This window comes from Micrasema longulum, unplaced genomic scaffold (assembly GCF_059751315.1).
Source record: "Micrasema longulum isolate JH-2025_06_02 unplaced genomic scaffold, ASM5975131v1 h1tg002075l, whole genome shotgun sequence".
Classification (NCBI taxonomy): Eukaryota; Metazoa; Arthropoda; class Insecta; order Trichoptera; family Brachycentridae; genus Micrasema; species Micrasema longulum.
Window position 1 is genome coordinate 29,515 of NW_028279242.1, and position 27,728 is coordinate 57,242.

Below are 27,728 nucleotides of genomic sequence, written 5' to 3' on the forward strand. Positions count from 1 at the left end.
CAGCTAGCTATCACTGAGATAATTGTTTCTCAACAAGTAAACTAGTCTAAATAAACCAAGTTTACGTAGTGAAATCATGAATCCTGTTCGTAATTTATACGTATATTTTGATAAATCCATGTAATCCGTCATATCTTAAGATATAACCAACATGACGGTATAATTCATCCCCTATTGTTATTCACAGCACTAATCCCCAGTCGAGTCTCAGTAAACAAGATATGTAGGTATATCGGGATACCCCGTATTACCCATTACCTACCCTATGTCCCTACCCTACTTTGGAAATTTGCATTGCATGCTATTATGGAATAATATGGAATTCGCCTCTAAGATTACTAACTTCTGAACTTTACATGACTTCTAAGGGAATTTTCATTACCATACTTTGATACTGCATAGGGCACCGGATTGGTAAGTACACTAACTGTAACGTGTGTTAGTGTTAGATATTATTATTATTATTATTATTATAATAACATAATTTATATGGCGCAATTTTTGTTAAAATCTCTTCAAGGGAGCTGTACAATATAAAATATTCCAGAACTTTTTGCAGCTACAGAGCGCATGGAATAGGGATTCTTGTTTCCAATTTTGATTTATTTCAATTATAATAGATGGGAGCTTGATTACAACACGTCTTGCAGGTACAGAGCAGATGGAGGATAAATAATCTAGCCTCCATTTACATTATGTTTTGATTTTACAATGAAGTTTAGTGTTTAAATGATATTAAAATAAAAAAAATATTTTTTTTAAATAGGAGTTAAATTAAAACCAGTCTTGCCGCTACTGAGCCCATGGACTGTTGAAATCTAGACCCCATGTAGAAAATTTAAGTGTTTTATGGTTAAAAACATTTACATACTGGAGCAAGATTACCAATTGTCTTGCAGCTACAAAGCGCATGGACGAGGGAATTCTAACAATTTCAAATTATATGAATAAATTTACAAAAAAATTAACATTGGGCATTGTAAATATTTTGTCAAGTGTTCATGGTAAAAAGTAAACAAAAAAAATTGAGAAATGTTTCAACATTATAGTTAACAAAATAAAGAAAAATATCCTAAGGGTAGCTTTTGTAGATTGTAGGTATCATAGTTACTGCCGGACATGTGGCTAACAGGCTGCTCGCTGATTCCCAGAAGATGGTCTGCTACCGAGGGATGATGATCCTACATAGATCCCACCCACATGATCAAGGATTTCAGTTTGTTTACTTCTTTTTCATTGGCCTTTTAAACCAGCCAATGACAAGTCATAATTCCTGTAAATGCTTAGACTTCCATATTCCCCACTTAGAAATGTTTTTCATCTATGAGATAAATTTAAATACAAATCAATTAATAATTAATAAATGGGAATAATTGTTGACAAAAATCTATGATGGGAAGTTCAGGTCCAATCACTGATTTCCAGATTAAGAAAACTATGTCATGTATTCTGCTCACTTAGGAACATCTTGGACATTAGCACGCTCAGAACTGTGCATTTTGCTCTTTTCCAGTCAGTGGCAACCTACGGTTTAGTAGGCTGGAGAGGTTGCACTGCGTCTATCATGAACCCTCTAATAAAGGTACAAAAATGAATACTAAAAATAATGCTGCGTTGTCCCCCCACTTTCTCATCTAAGACATTGTTCCAATTCATGAAGGTACTGGACATTAGACAACTTTTTTTAAATAAGTCATTGACACATTTCTGGTCATGCGGCTAAAAGAGTTGATCCCAGCTGAATGCTCGTACGGGATTTTCCTGTAATTTGTTTTTTTTTATTCCGAAAACACGTACGAGGTTTTCACAGAGGAATTTCTCTTTTATGGCCCCAAGAGTGTTCAATGTCCTGAATGAACAAATTAAGTTCTACAAAACGAAATCCATTTTCAGGAGGAGTGTACAAGTATGAATTTTGTCAAAGGGAAGAGACCATTGCAGGTGACTGCTGCGAGATGTTGCCTAGATTTATATACTTTTAAGCGTGTTGTCCAGATGCCCTTTGAAATATATTTATGTTTCTGTAATAATATTTCATTTTTGTATTTGCTATTATTTAATTATGTACGCGCTTCCACTTTCCATTATGTTGTATCCCAACTCAACACAAGGCCCTTGGCCTCATAAAGTTTGGGATACGTTATTATTGTATTTTTTTGTAATATGTATGTATTAGTATGAATAAATATATATGGACTGTATTATTGTAGAGAAAAATCACCGATTAAATCATTATTCAAGTCGACCATGTTATTAATTGAACCCGAAACCTCTACGAGGCGGACTAGATTTAAAATGACCTAATATTTATTTTTTTATTTTTACAGTTGATCAATGGGCATAATTACTCTATCCGCCAAATACTGAGATCCATCTTCTAAATAGATGGATCCCAAAATGGCGTCAGCATTAGGCGCTGGGAAGATGGCGTCCTCGCTTTGGCTAGTTGCGGTTGTCATGACTCTTGTATCACCACTTCCGGTATCCTCGGAGCATAATGGTGGCTTCCGGTGTCCGGATAAGTCCAACTGTTCCTGTTTTACTTCCGGCCTCGAATACTATGAGCTGGTGTGCCCTGAGACAGGTTAGTATGCATGACATAACCATACGTATTGTATAATTTCTCTAAAATTAATATTATGTATGTACCAAAAACAAGTTCAACTTTACTGATACGATTTAACTCTGGATGCGATTTAATGTCCCTACAAATCAATTTAACCCACCCGTTCCTGTGAAGTAACCGACGTTGCGAATTGCAATTAATTAAATGGTATCTTGGCAACTTCTATGAATATTATCACAATATTTTTTTGAACACATCAGAAAAAAAAATCACTTATTCAGGTATATTAGATACTTTTGATAGTATTGTAGTATTATATAGTATTATTGTATATGTAGTATTACTTATAATATTTTGTCCACCAGAATCTCCGAAATTGACAAAATATCTCCTATGACAAATATATAGCAACTCATTCTCTAATATTCATTTTAGAGAATGAGATGCTATATAATTAGCTCACTAGGCAAGACACACATAATTTCAATAAGATGAAAATAGACAGTTATTATCAGGCGATCATTTCCTTACCTCAAGTTACCACACAGTTACTTGAGGAAGTTTTTGCACACAGAATGTTGAAGGTTAATCTTATTTCTTTTGTAAAATTTAAATAAATCAAGAAAGGATAGGATTCATTAGCTAAATATATTTTAAAGGTATAAATAAAATAACTTTGTTTTATAAACCACTTTTATTCACACAATCGACTAGTTTCGGCAACTGCACGTTGCCCTCTTAAGAGTTAAACAGAAAATTTCTTCATGGGGTTGATTATTTGGGATAGTTGCTGAATGTGATCTTGAGTGATTTATGCTATGTATATGTGCCGCATGTAATGTATATGTTTGTGTATGTTTTATATGTGCGTTCATGTGTGCGTGCGTGAATGGCTCGGGGTGTGCTTTCGGTATTTTTATTTATTTTAATTTATTACCAACGATAACCTACATGGAAAACATAAATGTTGACAATTATTATTTTCTCACTTGAATTTCGTTTTAATTTATTTTTTTGTCACATTTAATGTTTATATCTTTTGCATAATTTATAAAAAGTTAATTTTAATGTTAAAAACTTGTTTTTGTTATTTTTAATACTTATTATGTATGACTGTATGTTTTCTAAATATAAATTATTTTTTTTTTAATAAATGAAAATAAAAAATCACGTTATAGTATAATGAGCTAATACAGGGTTATATAATAAGTTAAGTATTTACTGATTAAGAAGCTTGAGTAGCTTTAAAACCGGTTGGCAGAAAAAAAAAGTAGTTAAAAAGTTAACTATATGTATTTATTTTATAATTTGTGTTTTTACGGTAAATAACAAAGAAAAAAAATCTCTCCATAATAGATTATTACAAGTAGATTAAAACATATTTGTAATACAGTAGACGCTCTCTTAACCGGCCTTGGGACCGACCCAGGGCCGGATAGCGAAAAAGCCGGTTAAAGAGAAGGGAGTGAAAAACGCATTTAAAAAAACACTTTCGCAAAGAAGAAAAAAAACTTATTTTTTTCAAAATACTAAGAAAACAGAACTTTCATTCTATATTAGAAACTCATACATTAAAAATTAACATTTCACATACTGTAAAAAATATGTACAGGAAAAAGCCACACATCACTCCAAAAGAGGCAATCCTAGAATAGGCCGGTTAAAGCAGCGGGACGGTTAAAGCGGCGCCGGTTAAGCGGCGCCTACTGTGCCTACCTAATTCTAGATGTAGGTTCTACAGTGCAGATGAGGAAACACCCATACCTTCTCATTCTATTTGAATGTGTTGCTTTATATCATAAAAGGAGCCTCATCCTCGGGGGACCACTGGTTAAACCTGAGGATGTTAAAGAGGTCCCCCTTTACCTAATAGCCCGACACTTTACGGATCTGGGCTTGGGGGGGAGATTTAGCAAAATGTAAACTCTCGCCTTCTAAACAGCAGCTAGGCTCTTTATAGACCTGGGCTTGGAGGGCGAGAACTTTTCACGGGGACCCGTCACAATAGATCTTCACAGGTCGCAGTGACGTCAGGAGCTTGAACAGCACCGACCCCCACCTCTAAGAATAAGAATAATACCTACATGATATTTTGAACGATATTGGGGTGTACGACAAACTTTTTTTTATTTTTTGGGACATTTTTAGGATGTTTGTAATAATTCTTGATTAATTAAATGACAAAATTATTCCTACTGGCAAAATCAACTTTTAAGTGAAAGCAGGCCTGGGCTTTTATTAATTCAGTTCAAACTCCTTGATGCGATTTGTTTATTATGTCTACATTAATATGCTTTATGTATGATACTAGGACTGTAATATTTATTTTTTTAATTACATTTTTTTTATATCAGTAGAATATTCGTCCCAACTCGACACAGGACTTTAGTCCCATAGTATTGAGACTTGTGTTCACATAAATGTATGTAAAAGTAAAATATTGATTATTTGAAAATAAATAAGTACATTTAAATATAATTAAATAATTATATGTTCATAAACTGTTTGCTAATATTTATCGTTCTCAAGTATTCAATTTTGAAATCGTGCTTTAAGAATTCTGACACATAAATCTATTCGTGTTTCCAGTTTATACAGTACCAGGCACCATATTTTCATAATTCATTTTTTGGCTAATTAATTATTGAAACTTATTTGGGTAAATTAAAACAACTTAAATATCATACATTATTAAACGAATTCCACAATATCTTTTTCAAAACTTTTACTCTTAAATATTGTGTCTTATATTACTCGTATTAACGTACATCACACATTTATTCGAATTGAACAATATAGAAAGATCACGTACTAAGAATGCCTATAAAAACATGTGAAATTGATTTTTTAAATTCATAGTGTTTTTTTAAAATCAATATTGATATCGTGGAGAAATGTTTTTATGCGTGATTAAAAAAAATAAAAAATAATATCTTTGGCCTTGACAATTGTGACCTCAAGATTCGGGACGATGTTCTATTCAAATTTAAACGGTCACAAACAAAGTTCAAAATGTAATCGAATCATGACGTATTAGGGGCGTGGCTAATGTAATCAACCATTTTCGCAGGAATTAAAAATTATAAATATAAAAGTATTTTTAATGCTACTAATAAGTAGCCGGTCTCGTGGTGTAATGGTCAGCGCGTTTGCCACCATGCAAGAGGTCTCGGGTTTGATTCCCGACATGGTTGATTGGAAATATTTATTTAAGAGGGTGTTTTTACATTATAATATTTCATAGTCCCTGGACTGCTACCTGAAGCGTAAGACTAATCACCTTACCTTCATGTAACAAAGTTGATCGAGATATGCAGCGATCGGTGTAACAATCCAGTGCCCTATGCACCATTAGGTGCGGAAAAGGAATGATGATTTATTTTATTTTAAAAAGGAATAACAAGGAAGGAAATAAATAAAGCCTTTAGAATCATTTTGAAAAAAAAACAGATATACGAGGGTAAAGTCGATGGTAAATGAAATGAAATTATTAACATATAAACAAAGAATATTTTACAATACAATGATATTTGTTCATAAAATTATAAACTCTAATAAAAAAACAGAATTTTGGAAAAAAATTGAACGGAACCAGCATGAACACGATCACAATACTAGAGAAAAGAACAAAATTAGACTTCCATTTAGGAAAAAGGCAAAGTCTCAAAATTCAATTTTATTTAAAGCAATTAAAAAGTATTACGAAATGGAAAAAAATATTTATGAAGAAAAAAACATATCAAAATTTAAAATAATGGTCAAGACATATGTGATAAACAATTTATAAATTAAATATATTTGCAATGTTATTATTAGAACACACATAACAATATGTATGATATGTGTGCCCTACTTTAAGATTTAAATTAAAAAAAAAAAAAAAAATAACCCGCTAAGCCTCTATTTCGAGGCTTGTCAGCAGGTGGGATAGAGGGGATATGGAAGGAGGTAATGAAAAATACACCACAACACCCAGACCAATTGAGAAAAAAATATTTCTTGGATCTTTTTCTTGCAACTGGCAGGAATCGAACCCGCGACGCCAGTTTCACAGTTGGCCGTCTTACCAACTGTGCCACGGCGCCTGTGATGATAAATAATGATGACCATGATAAATAACTATTCGATTTATTTATTTTTTTAAATCGTGACATTTCCCCATTACAGTTTAATTAAAAGGTTTTTTTAAGAAGATTTAGATTTTCGTATTAAGAAAAATTATGTTTGTTTATGAGAAAATTTATAACTACGAAAGACAATCTTCCCAATATACACAATGTTTCCACCTTGTGGTATATAGCGGTCAGTACATTTGCCTACCAAGCATGAGGTCTCGGTTTTGATGCCGAAATGGTTGACACGAAACATTTATTTCAAAATGTGTTTTTGCACTAAATTTAGTTCATTGTAAATGAAAAGGGAAATCGAGTAGACACAAGACCGATCTGATGTTGGCGTGTTTTCCTAACATGCTTGAGGTCGCGCGTTCGATTTGTGGCAAGGACGTAGAATATTTATTTTGAAGGTTGTTTTGCACGGCAATGTTCAATATTCCAGAAGCGTAAGACTGATCACCCACTATGTAGTAAAAATTATTAAAATGCGCTGCTATTGGAGCACCAATAATGTGACCTATGCAACACTGGATGTGGATAGGAAAATATTAGTGATAAGTTTTTATCCAATAGTAAGATGATTGTAAAATAACTCATATTTTAGAAGGGCATTATTTTTTAAATAATAAACCATTTCTACTTACTCATTCACCCAATTACGATAAGTTTTTTTTTATTTTAGCTGAAATTTGAGAATAATGTATAAAATAAATAAGAAGAATACATTATAAACTAATTTGTCATAAAATAATGAAGGAGAATACATTACTGACTGACAAATTACAACAGAGATGAAGAACATCTCAAAGAAGGGAAAATGGAAGTCTAGGCATTTACAGGGCTTATGACCTGTTATTGGCTGGTTTAAGTGGACACTTTACACATTGTGTAACATTCACTAACTTGCTTATGTTTAAACATCCAAGAGGTTTATCTGAATTAATTATTTTACATACTAGGCAACGCCTGATAACATTTTTTAAATTTTGAAACACATATTTGAAACACATTTTTTCACAACAATAAAGGTTTTAGCTCTTTAACTTTAACTGAAGAAATGTGGATGTTTAAACGTAAGCAAATTGGTGAATGTTACACAGTGTGTAAAGTAGCTACTTAAACCAGACAATGACAGGTCATAAGCCTTGTGAATGCCTAAACTTCCATATTCCATTACATACAATTTAAATCACATACATTTTAGTGACACTTTTCTTTATTTCGACGTAAAATTAAGCCTTCGGTAATATTTTTAAAAATATTTTTTTTTTTATATTTTAGTGAAAACCTTTTTTAAAAGAAAAGTATATTTTTTTTAAAAGAGGGGAATTCTGGTTGTAATATTCTATTTATAACATCTTATTTACGTTTTTATCACCTTCATACCTGCCCTTACCGCTACCAATAAGCGATTAACCCGCTAAGCCTCTAGAAAAAAGGCTTAGCGGGTTACTCCTTTGAAAAAATAATTAAATTATTATCACAGGACAACTCAATATGACGGATAAAATGGCAATGTTTCGTTTGGGTTTAATATGGAACTCCCGTCATTATTGGGAAATAACTTCTTCTACGAAGCCTTTAATTATAAATATGACTTTATCCAAACAAAGTAATATTTTATTCTTATATTATTATCCCGTAGGGCTTTTAAGTTTTGGTTTATATAAAACATTCGATTAGTGACTATTGTGACAAGACAAATTAATTTAACGGATAGAGTGCCAATTCTTTTTCGAGTTTATATGGAACTCTCGCCCTGAATGAGTAAGTTACTTCTTTCCCAAAGCCACAAACTATAAATATAACTTTATCCACGCAAAATAAAATTTATTATTCATATCATTATTCCTTAGAGGTTTTACGTATTGGCTTATATAAAACATTCAACCTCTCGGAAATGGATGATATCCGAAAACTTGAATCATTTTTCGATAAATTATAACCACTTTTAGGACATTCGTTTAAGTGAAAAAATGTTTTTTTTAATCGTAAAATTCTCGATCGGTAAAACTGTTACTTGCCGAACAAATTATAAAGTTTTTTTTTTCGTTTACGATCTGTATTGACACTCAAATCAATAATGGGACGCCTTACACGACGTTTTGAGTCCAGGAAAAATTAAATTAGGCAGTGTAAAACCACCTTTAATACCAATACTTCTCGTCCAACCTGCCAGGAATCCAACTTACATAGCACATCATCATGGTAGGCAAACACGCCAACCACTACACAGCGAGGCAGACTTATCTCCACACGATTTCCTTTTAAGGATTTTGACCTGAGAGTAAACCGGTTGAAAGCATTGGTCCAAGGTTTTGTTTTTATTTACACACAGAACTGTATTCTCCATCCACCCGGACTCTTTAATTAAACATATTACAACAGAGATGCAGAACATTTAAAGAGAATGTAATATAGAAGTCTAGGCATCTACAGGGCTTATGACCTGTCATTGCTGATTTAAGTGGAATCCAGTCCTTGTCTACAAAAATTTGGACAAACTCAAAATATTATTGATAAATCCACCTGGTCTATGAAGAAGTATAGAAATTGAAAAAAAAAAAATTCAGGCGTTGCCTAGTGTGTAGGTGAAATAATTCAATTAGATGAATCTCACCCGCATAAATAAAGGTTTCAGCTCTTTAACTTCACAAACATCAACAGATGAAAGAATTGAAGGAATGTAGATGTTCAAATATGGGCAGAATGGTGAATGTTACACAGTGTGTAAATTGGCCAATTAAACCAGCCAATGACAGATCATATGCCCTGTTGATGCCTAGACTTATATATTACCTTCTCTTAAATGTTCTTCATCTCTGTGGTAATATGTTAATGTTAACAGCTCCCCAGGGAGTTGAATTCAGTCCTTGTCTGCAAAAATTTGGACAAACTCAAAATATTATTTTAACATAAAATGATTTTCTATTAAAAAATGTTACTTTCTATTAATTGGAGAACTTTTTGTTAATTGCCATTCCTTACTTCTGACAGTTCTGACACCAATTTAAAACATCAAGACTTGATTCGAAAATATAAATGTACGCTGTTGTCATTATTATGTACGCTTTAATAACTGCCTGAATTTATTCAATATCATTATAATGTCGCCTTTGATGTGAGGTCTTACGAAATACTTCAAGTCGCTTCAAGTCTTTGAGCTTTAAGCTCGGGATATCTCTACATGTATATGCATTTATATAATATGTACAAAATATTATGTGTATGTGTATCTCAACGTCGAACTGAACTGAACTGAAGAAAGGTGGGGTGAGTTCTGTTATTTATTTAATAGAAATAAAAGACGACTGATATTTAACTCAACTAATTAAGAATAACAAACGTCCGGTTTCTTTGCTTACGCACCTTCGAGATTGCTATCTTTATTATAAAATTAAAAATACTTATACAAAAATAAAAAGGATAAAGAATTTAAAAAAATATTAATATAAATTAATTGAAACAGTCAGAAACAGCCGACTGTTACTTGCTAGTTAACATAATTTTTAATAATATATTGCCTTAAATTTTTCAAACGATATTTTTTTTCCAGAATCCTATGTAATTATTAAAGGTGTTTTTTTGCTTTTAATTGTTTAAACATTATATATTATATCGCTATCTTCTTAAATCTAAAGATCTCTCAAACAATTGTAAGAGCTTGGACTAAAATTATTGTTTTTTTTATATTTTTTATAAATATTTTTTTACTTTTAAGAGATAGTCCCCAGCCCCTTTTTAAATGTTTTGTCGCTATTTTTTTATGTTTTTTTTATGAAAACGGCTGGTCACTTGCTTCCGGGACACGTTGTATATTTTTAGAAGGATATAAAACAAAATAAATTATTTGAATGATAATCGTTATCATTTTTTTTTAACCGCACCTGGTTATACATAGTGTACTACATTGGTACTCAAATAATAGCGTATTTCGGTATTTTTGTTACGATTGCCTCAAAATTTGTTACCAACTATGTAAATTGTACATACTTTCCTACAAAACCATTTTTCAGCGAGCAGAACAGTTGAACGGTTAATCTTGATCCTCCTTATACACTGATATATTTGCATCTTTTGTGTTGAAAAATCTTTGTTCCTTTTATTCACTACTACCGTCTTTTCTGATATTTAACTCTTCTCCGCCCAATATGTTTGTATGTGTTTTTTTATGTAGATACTGGGAAAAATAATGAAAAATTCAGACAATATGCCCAGAAAAAACGGATAAGTAATAACCTCAAAAGGTTAACTAGGTACCTGTAATAAGAATACTTAAATTTATTTCAACAGAGAGAAAAAAAAAATGAGATGGGAATATGGAAGCCTAGGCATTTACAGGGCTTATGACCTGTCATTGGCTTGTTTAAGTGGCCACTTTACACACTGTGTAACATTCACTAAATATAAACAACTCCCTAAAGATAAAATACAGCCAGTCTGCAAGCATTTGGACATAATCAAACATTGTTGAATTACTACCTGGTAAAAGAAGACGTATAAAAATTGGAAAATGAGGAACTTCAGCCCTGCGGGAAATTGGATACAAAAAATGTTTTCTTACGCGGGGTAAAAATAAGAGCATTAAATTGTACGACAAAGTTTCTTGAAAATGTACAGAAAAAATTTTAAAAAATATTTTGATAAAAACGCACTACTTTAAATGACGTCACTGGTTCATGTGAATCAACCTATGATCTGAGAGCTATGGAAGATTTCCGGTCTGCTTGTCGCTTCTGGACCAATAGGAAGAACTGAATGAGAATAAACGGAAATGAACCTCTGACGTTACACGCGGAGTTATTTCAGAAATACAAAACTTTGAAAAATCGTAGCGCCGATAATACGATATATAAGAATTAAAAATAAAAAATTTTGATTTAGTTTAACAGTCTATTAACAAATATTTTTTTTTTTAAAAACCACTGAACTTCCTCATTGTTTTCAGGCGTTGCCTAGTGGGTGATTTGGTTCAGCCGGATGAATCTCACCCACGTGATAAAGGTTTCAGCTCTTTTACTTCACAAAAGTCAACAGATGGAAGAGTTGAGGAAATGTGGATGTTTAAACATGGTCAGAATGGTGAATGTTACACAGTGTGTAAAGTGGCCACTTAAACCAGCCAATGACAGGGCTTATGCCCTGTTAATGCCTAGACTTTCATATTCCCTTCTCAAAAAATTTTTCCCTCTCTGTTGAAATAAATTTAAATATGTACAACTCCCTAGGGAGGAAATCCAGCCAGTCTGCAAGCATTTGGACATAATCAAACATTGTTGTAATAAGAATATTTTAGATACTTTGGCACAAGAGACGTAGGTATAAAAAAAATATGCAAATATATTTTTTAAATAATGACAGTTTTGTTCAAAGGTTTTCAATGCATGGTTTTGAAAAACTCAACATCTTCCCCACCGAACGGTACTTAGGGCGCTGCATTGTTACACCAATCGCAGCATATCTTGTTTTTTTTATTCATGCAGGTAAGATGATCAGTCTTACGCTTCAGGTGTCAGTCGGGGGATTATGATATATTATTGTGTAAAAACACCCGTGTGAATCAATATTTCATATCAACCATGTAGGGAATCGAACCCGAGACCTCTTACACAGTAGGCAAACGCGCCACGAGGCCGACAAACCTTATTAAAATTTGAACATATGTTTGAACGTGTGTCACGTGCAAGACCGTTATTTTTTAATATTTTATTCAGGAGCAAATAGGTGCGTACAAATGTACGTCACGAAAAGCAAGTTAAGAATACCTTCACACTCGTAAAAATGTAATTAATAATAAATAGGTACTTACACCTTTGATGTGTTCAACTTAACGCACATAATTACATAATATATTATTATCTAACAAAACGTGTTACCAACTTTGACATGCCACTCAATTTCAGCTCGGTATATTCATTCTAAAAATAATTTGAAAATCGATATGGGTAGTAATTATGATTATATTCCCTCGATTCTCGTCCAACCGCCCCGCGCCCTTTGATAGTGATTGGCAGATATAAATTGGCTGTTATGGAAATTTATGGAAAGTTCCATTACCGATGTTAGAAGTTACGAAACGGAAACACAATAGCGTGCGTTAATCACTAAACTCAATAGAGAACAATTCAATAGATATCAGTGCAGTCTGTACTAAAAGCTTTATTTATGGCTGGCAAGGTTTAAATTCCCTTTGGCAAAAGTTTCCTCTGAAACTATTTGATTTGTGACGAATTAAAAAAGTTTTAATTGTTATTTATCATTACTTACGATTGATTATCCAAAAGTTAAAATAATTCATTTCCAAATATTGAATTTAAGTAGGTACCTAGGTACTTGTTTATGGTTGAATTCCAAAACTGTTCGAATACAGAATTCTTTTTGTAAATGTCAAACTCTGTTTTACTTACCAACAGTGGTTGCATTTTGTGTAAGAATCCGTTTCTCAAAAACGTATCAAAAATCAGTTGAAATTATTTAAGCATAACTAAAAAAATCATATTAAAAAATGTAGAAATTGTGAGGAAATTAATCAGTATCCATTACAAATAAATATTTTGTGTAAATGTTAAAATACAAACGTTTTTAATATTCAAAAAACAACATCCTCGGAATTTTTTGATAAATGCATTTTAGTCTAATGCAACCCGGGAAAATTGATGAAAAACACATACATGCTTCTAACTTTTTTTCCACTCAACATATTGAAGACATAATTATTTATTAACTTTGAGGACGTAAATTAGAAAATTTTGCAAAAAACTGCACGTAAATCTGTCATTTTTGAGTTTTTGCGAGACTGATAACGGCGAATCATTTAGATTAGGACGATACGTGTACAATAGAGATAAATAAATAATATAAGAATAATTGTAGATGTAAATATTGTGTTGTAAATATTGTATTAGACCATGTTTATCATAGAAATAAATAGAATAGAATCATGTAAATGTACATTTTTTTCTTCTAAATATGTTCAAATACAGGTTACCGACTAAGATGCTGTAAATTTTCATACAAATATACGCATTTTCGTATATAAATTTCGATTTTACTTTATAGATAGTCGAAGATAATTCTGGTAACTTCTCATTGTAGTACGGGCTCTGAGGCGTAATATTCATTACCTTCCCTTCCATGTAGCAAAAATCATCCGGATACGCCGCAATTAGAGTGCCAACACGGTAAAGTATCCTATGCGAATAGAAAAATTACGATGTATAAATAAATAAATAATAACTGTGATATTAATAAGTTAATCACAACACGACAATATCACAAAACAACTACATACATTGCCCGGATTACAAAGGGGTAATTATTTCTATTTTGAAATAGCCGTCTTCATTGGGGAAACGTAGAACTGACATTATATGTATTTTCCAAATACTTAATGCTATAAGTGATGTCCCATCTCTGTTACAATCAATTTCTTTTCATGTTCCCAACCATGTCACCAGTAGTCGAAATCTGCGATTTATTAAATCTTCTAAGAGCAACTTTAGTTTTTATGCCCCAATGTTCAGAATGTGTAGATTAGTAAATTCGTCATACGACTTGAAATTCTTTGGGATAGATCTTCCGGCTTTTTGTAGATCTGTTCGCGACTAAAACAGTGTGGGATGAAGTTGGATTGGCATGGTTTAGCTCAAAGTCTTATGTCTTTCGTTTTTATGAATATATTGTTTACCATTATTTTATTGCCTTTGTTTGTCTTTGCTACATAGTTTTATGTTCATTTTCTTCAGTTTCTTGTATTTATGTTTCTTCATCTAACTATTATAATTGGCTTTGGCCGTATATATAATAAATAAATAAATAAACACAAAGAGCCACAACACTGATTATCAATGGACTAGAAATGTACAATGACTTATCTTAAAATATTAAAACCGCGATTATACATAAAATCAAAAATTAACTAAAAGAATATGATAAAAAACAACAAACTTTCCTAAAGATGTATAAAATAAATCGCGAGGTTTCTTTACTATAAAATAAATAATTAAAAAAATATTATTATTCGCACTTAAAAATATTATTCATCTAAAAGAAAAATTTAGTACCTACCTAGCTAGACAGAGACTCGTATCTTATTATGAGGGTGGTTACATAACTTCAATTTAGTTCGGTCATTCTAAAGGGTTTTGAAAGTTATTTTTCGCATTGGAATTTATTGAGGATAGTGGAAAGCGTTTCTGCTAGAGGCACGTGCTTAGAACTCAAAGGAAATTTTGTTCCTTCATGCTAGCAAATATATGAGCCGCTTGTTACTCTGGAGAATAGGTACACTTAAAGTATAAAATAATTTAATCCCTTACTGACCAGAACTAACTTAATTGGCAATTACATTGGAAGGTTTAAGGCTATAGTCTGGTAAAACTCACGAAAAGTGCGGAAATAATACGATTTTGTCATTTAAAAAAGCCGTTTTGTCAAAATCGCACCATCAAAAATTAAATCAATTAATATTAGACATAAGCAATATATTTTTACACGTTTTCTGTTCAAAAATACAGTTAAAAGTTTTATACCTATAGGTTAATCAAATGTAATCCTTTTTGGCTGGCAGATTACAAGTCTTGAAATTAAGACGGAAGGTACAGTCCATTTAAATCTTTAGAGTGTGAGACACCCGGCACATTTTTAAATGGTCACTCTTTATAGAATTGGCAACGTCGCATCCGCTCCCATTTTAGTAGCAGGAGTAAAAAGACTGACGTATTGACAGTTTGCTTTGTTTTAGTAATGCCTTGCGCATGGGCTGAGGTAGGTGGGTTCAAAGTGCGTTCGGGTGCCTCACACTCAGATTCATAGTTTGTGTGGCACTTGCGAGCCCATATAATACAGAAATATATCCCTAAATCTTTTTTTTTCGTGCTATGCCAAAAATTTTGTTTATTTTTCAATTGTAACTGCCTATGTACTGGTATTTTGTTTCGGAAAAATTGTTTTTACTAGACGGAACGATACATTTAGATTGGATTTACATTTATTATACTATTCTTCATTCATTTAAAAGAAATCAAGTAGAGATTAGTCGGCCTCATGTTGTACTGGTTATTGCATTTACCTGGCATTCAATTAATGAATATTATAAAAAATAATTATAATTCAATAAATTCATATCAATCCATCATATGCTATTTATCATGTGGATTTTTACCATGGTGTGAAATGGGCCTAGCATTCACCGTTCTGCTGATATATCAACCATCATGGACTTCTATATCGGCTTTTTAACATGTTTTCTGGGGATATACAAGTTGTAGAAAACATGAAATAGAAAAGTGGCATTTACAGAGCTTATGATCTGACACTGGCTGGTTTGGATGATCATTTTGGGCTAATCGCAGTGTAACTTGATCTTTTTTTGTACATGAACTAAAACTACGAAATATTTTAGCATTAAAACACCATGTAAAAAGAATTTTTTTTTCTGTACCGGAACAGGCCAAGAGGCCCAATTGAGGACCGTTTTAACAAAGCGAGATATCTACAGAATGTCAATTTTTCAGGAGAAGGTTTTTTTATGTTAAAAATAAAACTATTACGATTTAAAAAAAAATAAACATCACATTTTATAGATATATAAAATCCTTACACATGTACTAAAAATCAACAATGTAGAATCAGTAATATTATTTATAAAAATGTTCTAAATTCACGAATTTTCAATTGGAAATTAAATAATTTTACTTTTGCATGAAATCATTTTAAACTGATTTTTTGTAAAATTGTATGTCTACTGACATATCTAAGTACCTATGTAAATATACACATTTAGGTATTTACCTTCTATATATTTTTTACATAGCACAAATAAAGTGATAACAAAATATATTTCAAATAATATTAATTTATTATTATTTTACTTCTTTTTTCTTGGCCGAAATCATGTTTTGTTTGTGATTTTTTTTCGATATCAAAAAACTCATCACCCTAAAAAAATATGTTGATATTTTGCTTTGTGAAAACGCTATGCAGTGTAGTTATTTCGTTTTGTAAAAATTCACGATATTTGAACCGCCACAACTCACATATAATCGTTTTGTAAAAGTTTTATTTCTCCAATCGATAAAGCTCACATGGAAGAACCCATTTCAATAAAAAAACGCATTCGGTTTTTTTGTAGAAATTTCACTTCGTGAAAACAGTCCTCAATTACAGTGGTGAATTACTTCACAAAACACCCAGGCTCGAGAAAAAAACAGAAATCGAACCCGAGACCTCTTGCGTGGTAGCCAAACGTGATGACGACCATTACCCCACAAGGCGGACCAGTTCACCAGCGCCCATAACAAATATTTCTACTGTTTACAGATGAGATTAAAAAATAATTTTTGAAGAAAACTTTAGAGCCGATTCTGTATTATCCTGAGATCAGAGGTTTTATGTAAAATTAGGAGAACGGTGGTAAACAATGAACCGAGTACCTACATCCCCTTTCTACTCCTCTTTCCATACCCACCCTACTGGCCATTGTTCCTGTTTCAAACAATAACGTCTATAGTTAACAGCAATAAAATGGCGAATTGCCTTCTAAAGGTCAATATTATAAAATCAATAGATGGCATAATGGATATATAATGAGTTCTCTTATATCTCTGTCAGCACATTAGCCTACCATGCAAGAGGTCTCGGGTTCGATTCCCGACATGGTTGACACGAAATATTGATGAAAAATGATGTTTTACACTAGAATATTTCACAGTTCCTGGACTGCCAATTGAAGCGTAAGACTGATTACCTTTCCTTCACGTAACAAAAATGATCAAGATACGCTGCGATCGGTTAATCAATGCAGTGCCCTATGCACCCTTAGGTACGGAAAGAGAGTGAAGAAGAAGAATATATCCGTAATTAGGATTCAACTAGATTTTTATTGAATTATTTATTTTTGACTAATTTGAGTAAATATGTAATAAGTACACAACCAATTACCGACTTTTTATGTCTAAAGCTAGGGTTTCCTAGGACAGCGGTGCCCGTATCTTAACGGCCGTAGTGAACGGTGATGCGGTGGACAGCCGTCGTAGTGGTGACTAGAGAGTGGTTTTATTTTTTAACGGTGTTATCAACACCATTTTTATAGGAAACCACTCTCTAGTCACCGCTACGACGGCTGTCAACCGCATCAATGTTCTCTACGGCCGTTAAAATATGGGCACCGCTGTCCTAGGAAACCCGAGCTTTACGGTTTCAAGACGTACCGTGTTGGTGTAGCGAGTGTCCTGACGAAGAGATGGGTATGTCTCGAAACCGGTAGACGTAAAAAGTCGTCTCTTTGTCAGGACACTCACCACACTAACACGGTACTTCTTTAAACCGGTAGACAAAAAAAAGGGAAATCGTTGTAGACTAATATTAACTAACATTAGTCAAAATGTTTGACCTCAAATTTAATGCTTTAAACATAAATAATAATTTATTTTTATTTATTTACGTTACCATCATCATTATTTCTGTTTACACACACGGTGGTGCATAGGGCACTGCATTGTAACATTAAATGCTGCGTATCGCGATCATTTGTTATGTGAAGATAGGGTGATCGGTTTTATGTTTCACGCGGAGCAATGAAATATTGCACTGTAGAACCACCTTTAAAACCAATACTTTTAATAATTTATTTTTTAATTATATACCTAATACAAAGTATTTTTCAGAGTATAATACATATTAATTGCATTCTCGGGTACAACTCAATTCGGGACTTAAATAATATTACATTTAAGAAAACATTCAGAACAACAAAGGAACATAGTAAGTTTAATATTTCATAACCACCCAGCTAGGAATCGAGCCCAGGACCTCAAACATGGTAGGTTAATGAACCAACCACTACTTACATTACGAGGCAGACTCATCCCCACTCAAGGGTTTTTATCGAAAAAACTCTTTCGGGGTTTTGGTTCTATTTCCCATACAGAACTGTATTATTTATCCGCCTGGACCAATAATTGATTTATATAGGTACTTTAAAAATACAAACATTTACAAATATTTATATTGCTGCTTATAAGAATCGGTCAAACAGGCAAAGTAGTGTGGTATAGCAGAATATTTGTAGGTACAGATGTATTCGTTCCCGCTTGTTCGGGGTTTTGAATTTGATTCTGAAATCTAAATTTTCTGGGACTGTAAAAAAAAACTGCCTGTAAAAGAAAAGTGTTTTTGTGCAACACAAGAATTTTTTTAGGAAAGTGTTAATGCAAATAATAAAATTTAAAATTCAAACCAAGTTTTGAATTTTTTTCTTGTTAATTTTTTTATAGCTGCGAAGTTTCTACCTAGTGATATAAAATTATAAGTTCTAACATGGAACATATTTATAAATAACAATGGCATAATAATTATTGTGCGACTATTATTTCTTTAATTTAAATAATAAATAATAGTAAAATATTGTCATTTTTGCTTTTAAGACCAAAAAAATATTTGGGAATCATGCCATTGATTGTGCTGATTTAAAATGATATATTCAATAACATATAACATTTCTGCATACTTCACTCAAAAATGATGATTTTAGACTTGAGCCCTAGTGCCTAATAAGTAATTGTTCATATGTGACATAATTTCATATTTGTACATTTTAAATAAGTTTTTCTTTTTCAGGACCTACGACATTTATTGTCAAGTTCACGGGCAGTTATGCTCAACTGCAGTGTCGACAGAATGTTCAACCAGAGGACTATTCCATCCTGCCGACCCTCACCATCCCCAATTCCGGGAGTCGTGCTGAATCATTTAGTTTCAATGGCTGCCCTCTTCCAACATTACCACTGGCTGACATCGTATCAAGACTTGGAATCTCTAAACTACGGGCACTTATGTTCCAAACTTATGGGCAAAACCTCTCCAACACCTTGAAGAGACATCACTTCAAAGGACTAGAAGAGGTAACAAGACTCGTTCTATCCGGGAACGGATTGACGGATTTATCTGACGATTTATTTATAGACATGAAAAATCTAACTTGGTTGTATCTACGTTCAAACAAGATTCATCTACGTCCGGATCTCTTCAAACATATTTCAAAATTAAATCTTTTAGAACTTGGTCACAATGATTTACCGGAACTTCCTCGTGGACTATTTAAGCATCTCACTGTTTTAAAGCAGTTGAATCTCTGGCAGAATAGCCTGACAAACTTAACTAGTGATGTTTTTGATGGTTTGGAATCTTTAGAGGAGTTGGATCTTAGCACTAATAATATACAAACTCTGCCGCGTGATGTGTTCCACAAACTCCCAAACCTTCGACTCTTGAATCTCTATTCCAACAACTTAAGTTCTCTACCCAATGATCTGTTTTCAGAAAACCCTGAACTAGAATTTCTCAAGTTATATGATAACAAACAGAGTCTGCAAACACTTCCGGGAGGTTTTCTAAGTAACAAAACTAAATTATCAGAAGTCAATTTGTACAGATGTAAGATTTCTACACTACCTGAGACTTTGATGTGGGGCTCCGCAAACATCAAAAGTGTATCCTTAAAGGGAAATATAATGAAAGAGATTCAAAATTATCTATTTAGAGATCAAGTTAATCTTATTGAACTAAATTTGAGTGATAATTTAATTACACACATAGCAGATGGAGCCTTACAATCCCTCAAGCATTTAAAAATTCTGAATCTTGATAAAAATTTGCTGGAAAAGATATCTGGGTAAGTTGAAAACCTTTAAGTTTTAATTCATTTTCTCTACAGAGCTTCATTTGTATATATAATATTTACAACAACAGATTCAAAGCCAACTAACTTATCGTCGACGGCAATCCATCACCGCGTGTATAATTAGAGATGATTCATTCGAATGAAAATAACCTATTTATTTATTTAGTATAAATACAGCTTAAGCTAATAACAACAGTTATATGAAGAAACAAATAATACAAGAAACTGAACAAATAGAACATAAAACTATGTAGCAAAGACAAACAAAGGCAATAAACATTATATAGTTCTATTAATTATATAATCAATATGGCAATATTATTTAATTCATTAATATAATTCAATTTATAAATTAATTTTATTATTTTCACCTTATATGTTAGTAAAATTAAAAAAAAAAAAATTTTAAGTAACTGTAAAGAAACATTGTTATTCTACTGAACACACCATTAAAAAAAGGTTTTAAAGTAGAATTTAAGTTACACAGTGGTAGATTGCCGTCAATGTTACACACTTAAAATAGGTTGAACAAGCAAAGTGGAATGGTAGGTAAGTTAAACAGGTTATTTTTTGTTAATAAAGTGTCAATGCAACTCTATTTAATGTGCAATACAATGCAAAGAACCCATATTGTGGTAATACGCTGTATCTATAGATGCAGCATTTTGGCCGACAACTGACAAAGCTCAATCATTTCAATTTGTCGAGTTACATCATATGAACTGACTTTCAATTTTTTACTGTTGATACTTCCCAAGGAATTGATGATGACATATTCCTGTAAGTGCAAAATAAATCTGTAATGACAAAATACTGGTGGATTTTTATAAGCTGGCGCGTGCGCTATACTTACACATGCGCATTGTGTAGTATCCGTGAATTAGCTCATGGCATGACATTGCACGGCATACGCAATATATAATAATAAAATAATCTCTGTCTCTCTTGCGCTCAGACGCGCTTATGACCCTGACATAGACATCTTTTGCTTTATTAGCGGAATAAAAACAATTACTTAAGAAAATGTCATATATTTACGAGTATTTGTTTGTAAACAAGAATGTTTTTTATTTAATATTTTGTGTTCATCATAATAATAATTAATGGAGTGTAATTAAAATGCACAGTACAAATTATATCGGAAAAAATATGTATACTTAAATCTTGTTATTTATGTACTTAAAACAATCTTCACAACTTCGCATTCTAGTTCTAGGGTAATTGACTATTAAAAAAATACATTTTTTTCAAATTAAAATTGCCCCTTGTTTTTGGAAAGACTATAATTAGTAAAATGCAACATTTAAAAAAATGAAAAATAAAAAATAATGAAACAAAGTATTTTAGTAAATAATATTACATTTTCTTAACCCATTGTATTTTTTTATATATTCACAACCCTCTAATCTAACACCGAATTTTAAAAAAAGGTAGCACATTTGGTTAAAATTTAAAACAATGTTTTTTTTAAATCAACACCTGTAGATTTTAAATGCGTTATTGTGAGTTTTCTGCACGCGCCAGCTTAAGTTAAACCACCAGTAAAGCATCTTAAAATACAGAATTTCGCCAGGACAACCCCACTAATACGCAGTTTTGCCATTACAGTGCCGCTAACTTATAACCAAATTTTAAATTGTTCCTACCATTAGTTAGCGAGGAACATAACAAAATGTCTAAAAGTCATGTTTGATCTAAAAACCAGTTTTTTTAAGGATACATCATATTGACATAACACGGGAGAAATACTCTTCTTTATCTTTTCAGTGCAGTTTTCTTATTAATTTAAGTGTTCTAAATGATGAAATCATAATTCTCACTTTCACTATTTTATTGACATGAAATAAGATAGTGAATAATAATTAAGGCACTACACTGTGAAGGTTAAAATGTTGGCAAATAATGTTATGAGAATTTAAACAGAGTTCTACATTTTTACAGGAAAATATTTGCATCCCTTGTTTCATTGGAACATCTAAGTATTCGAGAGAATAAACTACAAGAAGTGTCCCATGATACATTCCTCTTAACAAAACAGCTAGAAAATGTGGACCTGTCATTTAATAGCTTGACATTGATGAAAGATGGTACAACTTCTTCGGGGTCTGAAGACGCATTTGGTTTGACATCACCGTTCCAGAAATTAGAGAAAATTCAAATTTTAAATCTTAGTCATAATGCAATTACTGAAATATTTTCTGATTGGCGACTTGAGACTTCAAAACTGAGATATTTAGATCTGAGTTTTAACAAAGTGCTTAAGATTTCGGTAAGTTATAAAGCTTTCTTCCAGTTATAGGTATCTAGGTACTTGCATATCTCCATAAAATTGAATGTAAATTTATCTGATACACTACTGGATAACTGTATGTATGTGTAAAACTGCTTTAAAACGAATGAAATATGATCAAAACCGAAATATCTTATACCTGTTTAAAGTCTTTCCCTATGTCTATGGAATCGTAATGTTAACAGAAATATTACTTGAAATAAATTATTAATATATGGTTAATATTCTTTATAAAAAAATAAATATGTAAAACAGTTCAATAGAAAGAGACAATAATCAATTTGATAATTTTTTTTATTTAATTGGAGGCGCTTATTTTGTTTCAGTTTGCAGACATTAATATTCTCAACAATAATCTTACTCTGGATCTTCAGAATAACAATATATCAGAAATTGATTTCAATACATTGCCCAAACATGGTTTTCGTGAAAATTTTCAACAAGACGTACATTCCACACACCATGCGAAAGTTTTAATTGAGAACAATCCCTTGCACTGTGATTGTTTACTCTACAACTTTGTTCTTTATCAAAGAGGAAAGCTAAAAAATCAAATAAAGAGTATGGTAACTGTCGACCCAAGAAGTGCACGCTGTGTTGTACCTAAAAAATTAGAAGGAAGACTTATCACAGAACTTAAACCGCAAGAAATGATTTGCCCACTTGATAATCCGCAAAGTAAAAATCCACCTCAATGTCCAAAGAACTGTGAATGTGATGTGAGGCCATTTGATCTGTCTTTGATTGTCAATTGTTCGACTTCAAGTCTAGATACAATATTATTACCAGATACAAGGAATCAAGGTCTTCACCATACTGAATTACATTTTGAATATAATATGCTAAACAGCTTATCACAATTGTCTACTGATGAAATGCTATATAATCAAATCACTCGTCTATTTGTGAAAGGCAACAATATTTCATCCCTTTCTAATGAAGATATTCCCGATCTAATAGAGGTAATTAAAACATGTATTTTCAATAGCAAAGTTGAGTGTTATGAAGTTGGCATTGGTTTTATTTAAGACAATCAAAATTGCATTAATTTTTATCAGACCTACACATTTAAAACATTGTAGTAATAAATTTATGGGTTGGTTTTTAATTATTTTGCCATTGTTGATACTTATATAATTTTCAAATACTTTTGTACGCAACTCAAATATCTAATAATGACCAAACGTACATTTTATAAATTATTTTTAATCAACATTTGATGATTAATTCATATTTAAATTAAAATGTTACTCGAGCAAATGATCAGAAGAAATATTTATATTAATTTTCAACTTTACTTTAATTGTATATTTTAATAAAATTAAGAAATTATGTTTCAGATTTTGGATCTTAGAAACAATAACCTTATTCACGTTAATGCATCTGTAAGTTATGTATTAAACAATTCCACAACATTAAAACAATTGTGGATTTCTGGCAATCCGATAGCTTGTGATTGTGAGAACCATCCCTTCTTATTTTTCCTCCTGAGTAATTCTAAAAAGGTAATGACAATCCATAACCTTTCAATTTTGAAATAGACGCACAGATTGCAAATATACTACAGTTCAGTATTTACGTGCAAATATTTGCACACATTTTTGGTAATCTTGGAACCTTTATTCATAATACATACAGGGTGTTCTTTAAACCCTGTCACATCCGAAACCACGATGATCAGTATGAGCAAGAAGACATATTGGCAAAATAAATTTTTAGAACGACTAAAATCTTAAAAAATAAAATATAGACAAAAAACAAATAATTGCTTACTTCTGCAGGGGTGAAACGAGGAGGGGGGAGGGGGGAGTCTGATACACCGTTAACCGCACGGCTGCGCCCCCCCTGCTTCTCCCCTGCAGAAGTGAGCAACCATTGGTTTTAAATAAATATTTTTTTTTTGTTTATTCTAAATAATTTTTTAATATGCTAATATGTCTTCTTGCCCATACTGATCATCGTGGTTTCGGATGTGACAGGGTTTAAAGAACACCCTGTACATAAAAACTTCTAATCGATTCATAAAAAAAAAAGTTTTTTTTTACCTTATTTTTTTTAACACTCTTGATACAGGCAAGTATGCAAGTAAAAAGGACAATTTGATTCATTCAAAGTTTCGATTTTAATAAATTAACAATGTGCTTTTTTAGGAAAACAAACCATGGAAACTTTTCACATTCAATCACACATGTACAATCACATTCAGTTAAAATAAATTAACTTATTTGCTAGGTATTTTTAAGATCATTGTAAATTTTGTCGAGAGTTTACGCAAATCATATGTTTTATTCTCGCTGTAAAAATACTGCAAAAATGTAATTGTAATGTTTTATAGATGTAATGTTCCACTAATATAATGTCTGTTTTTCAGATAATGGATGTAGCTCATGTACGTTGTTCCGATGGCCAAAGAATTAGTTCTTTTTCCATAAGAAATCTATGTGGTTTTACATTAACTCTGGAATTTAGTGTTACTGTGTCTCTTTCGTTACTATTTGTTATAATTGGCGTCACTTTGTATCACAGATATTACCTTAAAGGCAGAATGAGGCTGCTTGTTCATAATTTATACACTATTGAGGAAGAAAAAGAAAATAAAAAACTGCATGATGTGTTCATATCCTTTTCTCTAAAAGACAAAGATTTCATCACTAATAAACTTGTACCAGGACTTGAGAGCGGACCTAATCCTTTTAAGACTTACCTTCACTTCCAAGACTGGGTTGCTGACGAATGGATTCCAACCCAAATAACGAGATCCGTACATGATTCGAGGCAAACTTTGGTTGTACTATCACCCAACTTCTTAGAGTCAAAATGGGGTAGGCAGGAGTTTAGAGAGGCTCATAGCCATGCCTTAAAGGAAGGAGGGAGAATAGTGGTCATTTTGTATAGAGACATTGGAGATACAGATAATCTGGATGCAGAACTTCAAACGTACATATCCAAGAACAAGTACATCAGATGGGGAGATCCGTGGTTCTGGGATAAGCTAGTATACATATTACAAAACCCTCTTAACAACGACGTCCACCTTCCAGTAGATAATTTCCAAAACAAAAACGGATTTGATGAGGATAGACTAAAGCTAATTGATCCTTCAGCTCTAAGTACACTGGGACAAAACACTCCACCTGCATATCGAGCACATGCCAACATTATTATAACTCGGGGTAACGCTCTACATAACGGAATCTACAACTCGAAATCTACCGATAATATAATAAATGGTTCTGTCATAACTAAAGGAGAAAAATTCAATGGGAGTGGAAAAGACAATATCTTATAGTAAAAAAAAAAACATTTTATCAATTGTAAAGATCGCCAAAGACTGTTTAGTGAAATGCATGCAACAATTAAACATTCAAATTGATTAAAGTTCAATATAATTTATAATAGAAACATAAAATAAAGAATAAAAGTAATGAATTGACAAAGCCTGTGGATTAAAATTCTTCATTGCGCCCAGTTTTCTAAAATAAGTTGTACTTTTACCCAAGACTGAAAATGTTAGAGAACCGATCATTATTGCCAGTGTTCTATTGCGGTTGAAATATTACATTCTCGTCTTGTTGTGCATCCAAAATTAATTGCGTTTTTTAAACCATACAGATTTTGTTTTACTTATTCAATAAGTTTCTAATTTTTATTATGTTCCTAGCACTAAATGCTTAAAAACTATGTTTAATTTGAACATTAACACTATTAAAAACAAACTTTGATAATCATCATTGTAAATAGGTAACAAATACACCCACATTTTGACAAAGTTAAGCACTGTTTTTCAGCCTTTTTGGGTAATTTGGTATTGGATGTATGTATTGCAATGTGTATATATGCATTACTCTGAGGACAGTGGTGTATGTATTTTTAAAATACTAAATAAGAAAAATTGTATTAAAAAATACTTTAATTAGTGTTGGTATATATTTCTACTACACAACTGTTTAATTTAATTATAATATGTGTAATATTATGTACATAACATATTAAATTAGTCAATTTATTTCTGAATAAGTAGAAAAGATTTTAAATACATTTCAATATGTACATTTCTTTTACAGTAAGCTATCTAAAAAATAACATGTAAGTCAGTGTTTTATTGTTTGAAACAATTACATAAGTGTATTTAAAATTCAATTTCATAGTTTGTATATTACTCATGTAATTTGTTGCATTTCATTGTGTGAATAAAAGATTTTTATAACTACAGTGACATATTTTTATTTTTTATACGGATTCTTAGCTTAGTAACATATTTCAGTAACTACATAACATCAAATTATAAATTGTTATAATAATGATAATTCACAAGCGGTCATGATGAAACATTTATTACGTTTTCAGACAGATACAGGTTTTTGTTTCCGGTCCTAAGTGGCTAAAAGTTTTTGTGCTGAGTCAGGACATTCATTTTTGTTATAAACATGTGTTGATCGATACACATATTATCCAATAAATATACTTGCATATTAAAACTATTTAATATCACAGAAGTTCGTGTTTCAAATACTAATTTGAATACTGATAATCTTGTGGAAAATTAGAACCTGATCCAGTGATCACTATCAACTGGGGACACTTGAGGGGTTTTGGAGCAGAATAAAATCTCAATATTTAAGCCACAAAAGCATCAATGTAATTGGTGTGTAACCTATAAGGAAGATACGGCAAAAAAGGCATGCAAAGCAAAAAACCCTGCTATAGCATCAACATCTAATACACAATGCGTAGCCAACATTATATAGCCAAAATCGGGTTGTGGTCCCGTGGCTAGTGTCGTGGACTCATGGATTAAAGATCCGAGGACCGCACCCCACTCTACCACATATTTCAATTTCAATATTCTAATAGCGAGTCATTTACAACTCGTTGAAAATGGCCACCAAAAATTGAAATATTTAGGTAAATCATAGGAACGCAAAAAAAAAAAATCTATAAAAAAAAAAAAAACTTGCATATTTATATGTGGAGTATCGCGGTTTGATGATAAGGATGGTGTATAAACACGGGACACCATTACCCCACAAACAGCTGGACTATTGAATTCATTTGCATACATGAATATGTATCAAT

The 27,728-nt window shown here is 31.9% G+C and overlaps 1 protein-coding gene across 3 annotated transcripts; it reads left to right on the forward strand.

Moving 5' to 3' along the window:
* The first annotated feature begins 2,325 nt into the window (after positions 1–2,325).
* LOC148273102 (protein toll-like) lies at positions 2,326–26,864 on the forward strand. Of its 3 annotated transcripts, XM_088239134.1 has the most exons (6): positions 2,326–2,584; positions 19,300–20,353; positions 22,304–22,631; positions 22,979–23,614; positions 23,993–24,157; positions 25,024–26,864. In XM_088239134.1, exons 1-6 carry the CDS (start codon positions 2,386–2,388, stop codon positions 25,939–25,941), a joined length of 3,300 nt encoding a protein of 1,099 aa, XP_088095260.1. In that variant the 5' UTR covers positions 2,326–2,385; the 3' UTR covers positions 25,942–26,864. The 3 variants fall into 3 exon arrangements, with proteins under 3 accessions (XP_088095260.1, XP_088095261.1, XP_088095262.1); XM_088239135.1 differs by lacking the exon at positions 25,024–26,864 and having other exon boundaries at positions 23,993–24,232; XM_088239136.1 differs by lacking the exons at positions 22,304–22,631; positions 22,979–23,614; positions 23,993–24,157; positions 25,024–26,864 and having other exon boundaries at positions 19,300–19,583; positions 20,002–20,142.
* Positions 26,865–27,728: the final 864 nt, after the last annotated feature.